Source organism: Gymnodraco acuticeps, unplaced genomic scaffold (genome assembly GCF_902827175.1).
Source record: "Gymnodraco acuticeps unplaced genomic scaffold, fGymAcu1.1, whole genome shotgun sequence".
Classification (NCBI taxonomy): Eukaryota; Metazoa; Chordata; class Actinopteri; order Perciformes; family Bathydraconidae; genus Gymnodraco; species Gymnodraco acuticeps.
Genome location: NW_022990295.1, coordinates 5,900,791 through 5,913,231, shown reverse-complemented (window position 1 = coordinate 5,913,231; position 12,441 = coordinate 5,900,791). Strand labels below are relative to the sequence as shown.

General features: G+C 39.9%; 1 protein-coding gene across 3 annotated transcripts; it reads left to right on the top strand.

Moving 5' to 3' along the window:
• Positions 1–982: 982 nt before the first annotated feature.
• Positions 983–11,599, top strand: LOC117549931 (serine/threonine-protein kinase Nek9). Of its 3 annotated transcripts, none has more exons than XM_034222098.1 (23): positions 983–1,751; positions 2,653–2,830; positions 2,926–2,981; positions 3,074–3,144; positions 3,254–3,359; positions 3,779–3,910; positions 4,015–4,125; positions 4,256–4,320; positions 4,416–4,466; positions 5,145–5,337; positions 5,423–5,567; positions 5,644–5,844; positions 6,296–6,342; positions 6,483–6,644; positions 6,732–6,840; positions 6,927–7,088; positions 8,944–9,111; positions 9,190–9,249; positions 9,357–9,544; positions 9,639–9,797; positions 9,915–10,019; positions 10,100–10,153; positions 10,236–11,599. In XM_034222098.1, the coding sequence occupies exons 1-23, from the start codon at positions 1,569–1,571 to the stop codon at positions 10,416–10,418; spliced, it is 2,889 nt and encodes a 962-aa protein (XP_034077989.1). In that variant the 5' UTR covers positions 983–1,568; the 3' UTR covers positions 10,419–11,599. The 3 variants fall into 3 exon arrangements, with proteins under 3 accessions (XP_034077989.1, XP_034077987.1, XP_034077986.1); XM_034222096.1 differs by having other exon boundaries at positions 6,918–7,088; positions 9,190–9,243; XM_034222095.1 differs by having other exon boundaries at positions 6,918–7,088.
• The last annotated feature ends 842 nt before the right edge of the window (positions 11,600–12,441 follow it).

The window sequence follows — 12,441 nt, the reverse complement described above, 5'->3', positions numbered from 1 at the left end:
GAAGGCCACATAAAGTTACATTTATAACTTCTTATAATATAAAAATAAATAAATTGTATGTAATGTATTTACTGCAGAGTGCTCCGGTGACCTCTAATGTGCCGCCCACAGGGCAAAGATCGAATCAAATGGGTGGTTGGTGATGTGATGTACCATAAGTCTAACAGTCTGCTAGTTGGTTGTAGAAAACAGTAAAACTGATTATTTGTAACCTAGGGAAAATTGCCATAATACACGCTGAAGAAGTGACACCTACCCTTTTATACCAAGATAATGTATTTTATTTTAGGTTATCTGATATACATTATATTTTTGAAATAAATAACTACAATATTGTAATATGATATGATTTTTGTATGAATGGGATACCCTGTGGCTCTTATTTTCCACGTAATTAATTTCGTAGATTATAACAACATTTACATTTCTGTTTTATCCATTGACAGGTCGTATTTAGATTTTATTCCAGAAAATGTACTATAGCCTACAATTACACATTTTGATATGTTAATGTAAAACAAGTTATAAAGTGACAACATGTTACCAATATTACACAACAATATGGTAAGTGTTTTAGGATTTGTAATGAGTAGTAGGACACTCCCCTAACATTTAAATTAGGAGTTTGATACTTAAATAGAAATACATATTGATACGTATGTAAAATAAACTATATAAAATTGGAGATAAAAAATATAGTAACATTTAATTAGATTTACCCCAAATAAATAAAGATTCAATGTGAAATAACATCAAGATTTGTAATAAACAGGTAGGCCTAACCTTTACCTACCGATGGATGTCTAAAGTTTTGTCTCTTTGTTATTTTACTTATTTATAATTTATTAATTTATATTATGAAAAAGGCATAAAAGTGAGCAACGCACTCGAAGTACACAATTGTCTTGGAGGTGATGAAAACATTGCAGTTTTTAAATGTAATTAAAAGACTTTTAGAAAATCACAGGAGACCGTTTAATTTGACAGTTTCCGGGTTTGAGCGAAGGGGGAACAGCCAAGAGGGAATGGACCCGTTTTCTTTGTGTTGTTGACCCTTTAAATATTCGTAACTATTGTGTTTGTTATGCATACTTACTAAACACTGTAACGTGGTAACTTTACCAAGATAGTTCAGGATTTGATTGCGAAGCTGTACTTTATTTTTGCTAGCGTGTTAGCCAAGTCAAGCTAAACAGAGTAGAGCCATACCGGAAATACGCTATTTTGCCTTTCAGTGTAAAATACACGACGACCCGCTACAAAGACGAACCTTTTATTGTGAAACTTCAAAAAGTTGTCTGAACGTTGTCACTTTTTGTCATGCTTGACGCTAATGTACGTATGTTCCTACGTTGTATTTGTCTTTACATTGAGTCTGTCGAGTAGTCTTGAGGCATTTAGTAACTTAATAGGAATACTTTGACGGGCCTATTTGTTTTAGCCGACACGGATAACGTAAACATGTTAGACGTGTGTGCGGTATTGTAGGAGTCTATCAGGAAGAGTTGTGGTAGGCCTGCTCGGGTTATTTACATCCCTGCCAGTGGATAACAAGTCCCTAAACAGACATGTCACTGGGAGACTATGAAAGACATTTCGACTCGCTAAATTCAGATTTGGGCGGCGGGTCGGTGGTCAGCGAGCGGTCAGCGGCCAGCACGTATGGCGAAGAGGAGAAGCTGCATTACATTCCCATCCGGATCCTCGGGAGGGGGGCGTTCGGGGAGGCCACTCTGTACAGAAGATCTGAGGTAAGTGCTGGCCCAGGAAAGTGTTCCTGTGTTTAAAAGGCACGGATTTATCACACAGTATCCCATGTCACATGTGTGTTCCTCCACAAAAAACATTGTTGTTGAAAGTGTTTGTTAATCACTGTAATAACAACAGACTCGTGAAAATATGTAAAGTTATAAGGTCCCAAGTCAACAACTTTTCCTTGAAAAGTCATGATCTGCAGGCAGTCTTCATCATTGTAGTTATCCTTTAGTCTATTAATGATCTAATACAATATAAACACAATGAGATAGCTATAGGTTAAGAAAAACCATTGGGGATTTATATACAAAATGTTTAGAGTAATACATAAATAAATAGTCATTTCTTTATTACAAAAATAACAACACGACTGAAAGAGCAAACGCTTGGAAAATGGGCCTGAATCAAAACAGCAAGATATGAGATACATAACTACACATATTTCTTGCTATTTTACTATAGTTAGTCAGAATGTTTTAGAACTGGTGCTTACTGTGTAAACAAATTAAACAGATTGTGCTGTTAATAGTGCTACATCTTGTTTTCTTAGAGTATTATTATGATTTGCTGTATAGGATGTGTCTGGCTGACTGAATTGCTCACTGTTCCTCAGTTTCCATACCCCTGTGAGAAATTCCTGAGAGTTCACTAGATAAATGACTTTCCCATGCCTTGCTTCTTTGTCCTGTAGTCGAGTTTGGTGCATATACTAAAGGTCTGAAGACCCTTTTATGCTACCTCTCCCATGAAACAAAGTAATCTAAACCAATGATATGTCTGATATGTTTGTTGCACTAAACATGTGAAGTTTTTCTCTCTGTCTATTCGGTAAGCTGGTCAAAATAACCTATTTTAACATTTCTATATAATGACACGTCCCCTCCGGCCATCCTATAGGACAACTCTTTGGTGGTATGGAAGGAGGTGGAGCTGAACAATCTCTCCGATAAGGAGCGCAGAGATGTCATGAACGAAATAAGCATCCTCTCCATCCTGGAGCATAACAACATCATCGCCTACTTTAACCACTTCCTTGATAAAAACACCCTGCTCATCGAGTTGGAGTATTGTAATGGTAAGTAAATATTGTGTCCATTCTAAAGATTTGATCACGATTAGACTGACTGCAGTTCATCTGTGACACAATGCTAAATGGTCTTCTTATCACAGGAGGAAATCTGTATGATAAAATCAACCACCAGAATGGCAAACTTTTCAGTGAAGAGGTACGAGTGCAACACTGCAGGGAATTACATTTGTATTCTTATTTAAAACCGACATGTCTATTATATCTTTACCTTTTAACATGTTTCTTTAGGTAGTCATATGGTACCTGTACCAAGTTGCCTCAGCAGTGTCGCACATTCACAAGGCTGGGATCTTACACAGGTAAGATGTTCAGTATGTTTCATGCCCTCATCAATGGCATCTGCAGGACTTTTTCGTTTGTTTCAATCAATGATGTTATGTTGCCTTTGCAACTTCATTTCTTTTGCAGAGATATCAAAACTTTGAATATTTTCCTGACTAAGACTGACCTCATCAAGCTGGGCGATTATGGGCTTGCCAAAAAGCTAGACAATGAGTTTTCAATGGCGGAGACTGTAAGTTGTGTTTTTTCCCCTTGAGCACCTTTAATCAGACTGGCAATGATTTAGTAAAAAAGTGTTTATACATGTGCAGAAAATCTATGAAAACATTTGAATTTTAATGTGGTGTTTTCAAAGTGCTGTAAACTGCACACAATTGTAACTGTCACCCTGCAGGTTAAGTGATGTTGCCAAAAAAGTATTATTGTGTTTATAGCACAGCAACATCTTGTTTAATTTGAAATTAATTTACCAGTATACTTCATAAAGTACCTACTATGTTCTACATATATATGTAATTAACCACAGTGGTCAATTGATGGAAAACCTTGACCACGCACCTTGAAAATACTTGAAAGTGCTGATTTTAGTCTTTGGAAACAAGTAGGAAGACTGAGTTTCCCTTTCACTTTTCTCTTCCTCTGTAAATCCAGTGTGTGGGAACTCCATATTACATGTCGCCTGAATTGTGCCAAGGAACGAAGTACAACTTTAAATCAGACATCTGGGCCATGGGGTGTGTCATTTTTGAAGTGTTGACTCTCACAAGAACGTTTGATGCAACGGTAGGTTTGTTTACTTGCAGGAAATACTTTGAATTCTTTGCATTGATCAGAACATTTTATTATTTTTATCAGAAATAACTCACTCGGCTGCTTGTGTCCACCAGAACCCTCTGAACCTCTGCGTGAAAATTGTCCAGGGCAACTGGACTATGGAAGTGAACTCGGATGTTTATTCATCTGCATTGATCAAACTCGTGTATGAGTGCCTCGATCAAGTGAGTGGGGGGGGGAATAATCCAAAAAGAATGTTGTGTGAGATTGTCATCATACAATTGGTTTGCCAGAGATAATACAGGGTCCTCCATGACCGCTTTCACTGTAAGTTCTTATCTGTTTGTGTCGCAGGATCCTGCAAAGAGGCCTACATCTGACGAGATCCTGGACCAGCCAATCATCTCCTGCTGCAGACAGTAAGTTGGTGGACAAGGAGCGTGTTCCTTTTTCATTTAAGGATCAATTATTTTTGAGTCTGTTGTCGCAATTTATTCAAAAACATTCTTGACAGGGAGCTTGAAGAGCGCGTTGCCCTGCTGAATTCTGCAATGAAGAAACCAAAGTAAGTTGTTAGTGCTTGTTTTATATTCTGCATTTTCCTGTCTATAGTGTTGGCTAGAAAATCCTCTTGGTGTTGGCTTAAGGTTAAGGTGAACCTCTTTAGAGCTTATTGTACTCCTCTTTATACTGCCTCCTTGTGGGTCAAGTTGAAGAAGGCGAGCCTCCAGAAGCTCCAGGTTGCTTATAATGATTGTCTGCGTATACTGCTTAGAAAACCAAGGTGGTGCAGTGCAAGTGAAATGTCTTGTAATGCACAAGTCAACACGTTCCATGCTCTCTTGAGAAATCTGATGTACAAATTCATCTGTCGATTGAATGTTTCTCATAACTGTCATTATGCTGCTGTCAAATCCTTGTCTCAGTACTGTACGATACCAGTCACCTCTGTGGAAACATTGGTATAACTGCCTTTTTTTATTTATATTTGAGTGTTGCATGTCTTTTAAAAATGGACCTAGAGTCTCTTCAAATAAAGCTGATTTATAGTCCCTCACCTTTTGAACCACCCAAATTATATTTCAATGACATACCTTGTGTAACCATTTCCTCGCATGCCTCCACGGTGAATGAAAAATCTGTAAAACTAAGAAAAAGGTTGACTTATTGAAGTACTGTAAGTTTTCCTTTGAGTCATATTTTGTCATTTATAACTGCTTTTGTTGTCCTGGCTTCACCATAGGCTGAGTACAGTGAGCGACACTCCTGTTGCTGTGGTGACCACACGCTCGAGGGAGGTGTACTGCTGGGGCGGAGGGAAGTTCACCCCTCAGAAATTGGACTCGTTTAAAGGAGGCAGCAGTGCCCAACATGTGTGTGCAGGGGAGAGTCACTTTGCCGTGGTGACAGTGGAGAAGGAGCTGTACACCTGGGCTGTGAGTATTACAGCATCACTCCGCGATAGATAGACTGGATCCTGTTGCGCTTTACTACATGGAGCTTTCTCAAACTTGCCTTCAGGATGTTCAAAGTGGAGCCAAGATGGTGGGCCAGCTTGGACACGGAGACCAGGCCTCGTATCGGCAGCCGAAGAGGGTGGAGAAGCTGCAGGGGAAGGCCATCCGACAGGTGGCCTGCGGGGCTGACTTCACTGCCTGTATCACCGGTGAGTGAGAAAAAGAAGAGCAAAAAATGGTCCTGTAAAGATGCACCTTTCCAACCTTCTGCTGCTGCTCCTGCAGATGAGGACGAGATGTACATGTTCGGGTCGGACTATTACGGCTGCATCGGAGTGGAGGGCGAGTTCGGCACGGAGATTTTGGAGCCAGTGCTTTTGGATTTTTTCGAGGAGCGGCCTGTGCGTCAGGTTTCATGTGGAGACAACCATGTGGTGGTCCTCACTCAGAGTGGGGACATCTACTCCTGGGGCTGCGGAGAGTATGGTAGAGTCTTTGTGTGAAGCTGATATAGTCTCTGCTATGGATCTATAACTGTGACAGTAACATTTGACAACAATTTAATTTGGCCAAGAAAAAGAAAAAATTGGCACTGTAAAAAGTTTAACAGAAAAACTGAAACAGGAACATATTAATTAATATTAAACATTGATTACATTTAATTTGATATTTTGTTGCAATCTTTTTTTTACAATACAAATCAAGAGTATAATTTAAAAACCAATAAACCAAAATAATCTCAAAATGAAATACTTTGCCTGTTTTTCATTTTTCAATGGAGATTTTGTTCAGTTCCAATATATAATGTCTCTGTTCTAGCTTCATATGCCACGTTGTTTTTGCTGTTATAGCAGTAGCCAGCAGGTGGAGAGAGTGACCCCTTTAATATACAGTCATAAAAAAGTGTTCTCAGAATTGTTCTATTTTTCTTCTGTAGGGCGTCTTGGTCTGGAATGTGAGGATGACTTCTCATCTCCAATGCAGGTAAGATTTATTTTCCTGTTCTGGTATATTCTTGACTGTCTGTCACCAGATTAAAAACCTTGCAGGAGTCAATAAGATAAAATAGTCTTATTTCTAGCTATTTATTTTAAAAGTACCATCTGTTTTTTTGGTTTTCCCAGGTGGAGATCCCTAAAGGCGCCACCATCTCCTCGGTGTCATGTTCCACCGATGGAACCTTCTTTTTAACAGACACTGGCAAAGTCCTAGCGTGTGGAAACAATGAGTTCAACAAGCTGGGACTGAACCAGGGAATCTCTGGTCTCAAGAACCACACTGGAGAGGTAATGAGTTATACTTAAAGGACTGTAATAATAGTGGCTTTATGTGACAGCTAGGTTTATAAAAAGACCTTTCTGTACACCACACAGGGTTACCAGGGGATACCGTACATCACCACGTTGACCCTGGTAAAGCAGCTGTCGAGGTTCAAGATCCACGCCATCTCTCCGGGAAAGACCCACACGGCTGCTATCGATGGTAAAAGAGGCAGATTTTTATCTTGCATGTGGAAATTGTTACCGTTTTCAAAGAACGATTATTTCACTAGATTTCTGGCTTTGCAGAACGTGGTCGTTTGATCACCTTCGGGTGCAACAAGTACGGACAGCTGGGAGTGAAAGACTTTAAGAAACATCAGGGAGTCCAACTCCTCCTCGGACCCTTTGGAGGCAAGACGGTGACCAAAGTGTCGTGTGGAGACGGCTTCACCATCGCAGCCACTGAGGGTAGGAGCATGAAGTGTTGTGGTGCATCTGTAGCAATAACATGTGGACTTCATGTTAAGGTTTGTGGCACCTTTGTGCCTTTCAGGAGCTCCAGACCTTTTGTCCTGAGAATATGCCATACTGAATGTCATATTTTTTCTTGTAAACATTCTTTAAGGGTTAAGAATGATGTCTGTTGTCATATTTTTTAAGCCATCACCCTAAAAGAAAAAGATTGATGTTAATGTTTTAATATAAAGTGATTTATTGTGTTGGTTTGCACCCCCCGAATAATACAGGTGTGCCTCCTCCCAGTGTGCGGAGAGCCAACAGCAGTGAATATGTTATGTTTGATATACCTGACGACTAGGGGTGTAACGGTTCACAAACATTTCGGTTCGGTACGTACCTCGGTTTTTAGGTCACGGTTCGGTTCGGTATGTTTTCGGTACAGCAGAAAAAATTATCACAAAACATTAAATATTTTTTTTAAATTATTATTAAACTGTGAATAATGTATTCACTCAAATACAAAATATAATAAAATAAACATTAAGGTGCAGCATTTCGATGAACTGAAATAATCTGTATTTGAACTTTACTGTACTAGTACTCACAAAACATAAACTAAATTAGTTTTGGGTTTTTAATTATTATTAAACTGTGAATATTCACTCAAATAAATAAAAAATATAATAAAATAAACATTAAGGAAGGTGCAGCATTTCGATTAACTGAAATAATCTGTATTTGAACTGTACTGTACTAGCACCTAAGCAGCCAGTTTGACATTAGGACTTGCTTGTCATTGTATTTTCATGTTGTTTAAAGAAAGATGAACTTGTCCACATTGCTTGCCGAAAGGGCAGATCTGCTGGCACTAACAATGTCTCCTGCTGTGGAGAACACCCTCTCTCTAGGGACAGAGGTAGCAGATACAGCCAGGTAGCGCTTTGCTAACATGGCAACATAAGGATATGTGGCGTTTGTAATAGCTTTAGCTCGGTCTGAACTTTTTGCGAGTGGTGGAGGGAGTTGGGTTTGCACTTCAGTCTTTTGGTACCGGTGATATTCACGTTCGGGTGATGCCTTTTCAAATGAGTGTGCAAGTTTGATGTATTGCCAGCCGCGTAACCAATGTTAGTTGAACAATGCCGACAAACAGCTTTGGTTCGGTCCACCTGTCTGTGTCCCTCATCCTTGTACGTAACTGCGAAACCAAAATGTTCCCAAACCCGAGACTTCAATGATGCTGGAGGATTTTCGAGCTCAACTTTATCTGCGTTCGCCATTTCGACAAATTACTGACTACATATGAACGCATCCCTCTGACCAGCTCGTCCAATGAAATGACTTGCTCGCTCTATGACGCGTTGAACACAATGGGAGCAAATTACTCTGAATGCTGCGACGCAGCACCTGAGATTACTTCCAAGAAGTTGTCCACATTCTCAATTTTTTACGTTTAACGTTATATTCGTTCGGTACACTACACACGTGTACCGAACCGAAGGGCCCGTACCGAATAATTTCGGTACGTGTACCGTTACACCCCTACTGACGACACAAATGTGGATTAGAGCAGTCTATTTAGTAGGAAGAAAAGATTATTTCATTTATCTTTCTTCAATACATTATGACTATTGGATTTGAGAATGCTCTGAAATTATTTGTTATGTTTGAAACTCAGAAGTATGAAACATTGCTTTAAGCCATCACTAGGGTTTAAATCTTGCAAATAGCATCATACTCATTTTAGTGTAGCATAATCTGTATCTCCTAATTCAATCATTCGAACGTTGATTTGAGAGTTTGTGAAAAAAGCCTCGAATAATTCTGTACAGCCCTTATCATCACCTGCTTTTGATTCTTGCAGACAATCATATCTTTGCCTGGGGAAACGCAGGAAACGGGCGCCTCGGGATGCCGGCTGATAAGGGCTTCGGTTCAGAGGTGTGCCCTTCCATGCCAAGGCCGATCTTTGGCTCCCTCCATCATGTGCCGGACCTCTCCTGCCGTGGCTGGCACACCATCATCATAATGGGTCAGTAATGAAAACCAGACACTTGCACATCGTACGGTCACCGGGAGCCAGCTGACTAATATATGTTCTCCTTTGCAGAGAAAGTGCTCAACTCCAAGACTATTCGCTCTAACAGCAGCGGTATATCAATTGGTAGTGGTAAATACTTTTCTTTGATCATTGATTCTTCTTCTGCTTTAAAATTAAGTCTTCATTTTCACCTGCAAGTCTACATTGCTGATGTGCAAGTTTCAATGTACGTATAGGACTGGGCCAAGGAGCATCTACATCCACAGTGGATCTGGACATAGACCCTGGATCAGAGACAGAGTGTCGTGACCGGGGCCTTGGGGGAACACGGGAGGATAAAACAGAGGAGTGCTTCATGGAGACGTCGAATATGTCACTAGCAAGTCAGAGTGGGGACAGCTCCTGCCCCCTCTGGCTCAGGAAAGTGAGTTATCAGGAAACCACAGAGGAATAAGTCAATAGAATTCCCTGCATGGCGAGTCGTGGTGTTCTAATTCACAGAGGTTTTCATCCAACAGGAGCTCGAGAACGCAGAGTTCATCCCCATCCCACTGGACTCTGAGGCATCCACTCCTAACCCGCTCTCTTCTGTCTCTGAGACCGTCACTCTACCTTACGAGGAGCTGAAAGAGCTGAAGGCTGCGGCAGCAGCAGTCAGCACAAAGAAGGAGCTATCGGTAACGCTAACACAGCTGTTCTTTGCATTCATATGGACATGAATGGTGTACTCCAAATGAACACTTTCAGATACTGCTATTCACACTGCATTTTAAAACCCATCCACCTATTTCCAGACTAAACGAATGGGCTGTGATAAAGTCAACGGACTGGAGGAGGCTGACGTCCGCAAAAAAGGACAGTCTGGTGCCTGCTGCGAAGCAAGTAGTGAAGTCACACAGGTATCTTAATCTGTGTACTAAAAAACATGATCCACACTACATTTTTATTGTCACAGTATTTGACCGAGTTTATTCCGCAGCTGCAAGAGACGGTTGCTCGTCAGGATTTGAGGATCCAAATGCTGGAGAAGCAGGTGAGACGTTTTTCCCAAAAGTCACCCGTCCGTCTCATTTTGATCCGTGTTCATGAGTAACGGCGTGTGTTCCTTCTTCTAGGTCAACGAGCAGCGGAAGGAGAACGAAAGGCTTTGGGCAGCCATCAATCGCTCAACGCTACGGGAAGCAGGATGTGACAACAACGGAAACCATCCCTCTGACGCCCGTATGCCCGGGGATGGGGGGGAAAGAGGAGGCAGACTCACACACCATGGGGGCCGACCTGCAGGGGCCAGCGTGTGAGACTTCACCTGCAGATGCCCTGGTTATGGGAGCGTGTCAAAACTCTTATATCGAACCAAACAAGCTGGTTGGATGTGCAGTAGAGGGTGCAGCCTCCTGCCTGTTTGACAATGGTTACATACAGTATACATATTTCAAATGTAGTTGCATGATGACATTCTGTTACGTTATACTGTATAATGCCTTGCACACTTGTTCACAACTGAAATGTTGGCTGGGTTCACCATGAAGCCCCTGAGAGAGGATCATCATAGTGTTACTCTGCTTTGTGAAAGTCGTTTTTTGATGGACTTTTAAGATGATGTCAGCATTGTTTATTCAGTCCTTAGTGCCTCACATATGTGCATTTAGGTAAGAGAATCTCATGTGACTATGAAATAGTTTGCGAATGCATCCAATGTTTAGAGTTTCCTCTTGTCAATTGTTAGGATATTGGCTGCCGGGATGTTGTCCAGATTGATCATGTTGGCGCAATCTTCCAATGTGAAAAAAAAACCTTTTGTATGTATCACTTTATTCTTCATTACTGTACTTCCATTTGATCTTCTTAGAGAAGGTTAAAGTGCCAAAGACAAAAAGCCTCTAAGACTATTTTCCATATTTATCGGACATGTAAGCTATTACAAACATATTCAACTTATCTCATGCAAATATATACTTTTTTTAATGTACATGACTTAACATATGAAAGTATTTGTGTGAACACGTAACTACTGAATCATACTTTTAAGACACCTTTTATTTTTGCCTTCAACGCTTGAATTCTTGTGGGGCAGCACATGCACAACACTTGAAACGTTTTCTTTGAATGGTGAAACATTCATTATATAGCTCATTGCAGCTATAATGTCATTGTTTTTCTTGTGCATTTTTAACCATTTTATCTGTCTTTGGTACTTTCTGAATTTATGTTTCACCATATTTTGAAATATTTGTGAAAGCAAATATGTATGTTTTTTGTGTGATATAACAACAAATGCAACAGTGCCTTAGAAAGCTATATAAACCAAAACGTTATTGCATTTATGACAGTGTGTAGTGTGTTGGCAGTGTTTCATTTTTCGCAACAGTTAACCAAATATTATGGAGATGTAACAGTTGTATACACTCTTTTCTTACAGGCACACTGTAGATTCAGTCTTTGTTTAAAAGCCATAAATAAAATAACACCTGTCTTTTGTTCTGGTCTACTGTCAATATGTATACAAACCACAATACACCACACTAAACCTATTTGTTGATAGCAATATGCACTATTCTTGAGTAGTATGTTACATTTTTTTTTTAAGGCAATTAATAATTACAGTATGCTAACGGGTCCCGAATTTACCTGCACGTGAGCCAGCCAGAGGAAAGAGGCTGAACACCGTGTGTGTGTCTGTGTTTATACTCTTTGACAATGGGAGGAGTTATCAGATCCTCCCATTTGGACCTTCTTGATTGGCAGCCCCAAATATCCCTAACACCTTAGACCTTAGGTTTCCCCAATCACTGTAGCTAGATCTAAGTTGAATGCAACTCAAGACATGCTCTCACCTTCCCCCATCTTCCTTTGTCCTCAAAAACACATGTCAACAGGCCCCAAATCCAGCTCACAGTTTTACCCAAATTATTCCCATTTTAAGCTTATCCATAGTTTGCTAACATGAATAAATACAAATATTTCACTACAATCTTCACTTCTAAAAGGGGTAAATTAATAATTATTTTTCTCAAAGCAAGGTTACATCTGTGAGTTGGATGTAGAAGTGTCAGAATCAATATAGATGTTTTTATTTTAAAGTAAATTCAGATGGAACATAGTAAAAACATGTAAATTCTAATGTCCACCTAAAAAAAAAACTTTACTTATAGTGAAAACCACCCTTGCATGATGGGTTAGTAGACTAAAAGCTTTAGGAATCCAAACTATAACATATAATAAGTACCCTGTATCAAGATTGATGCAAAACAAGTGAAATTTGATCTTTTTAGAGAGATTTAGAAAAATAAAGTCTAAGCGGACTCACCTCTGGGTAATTTG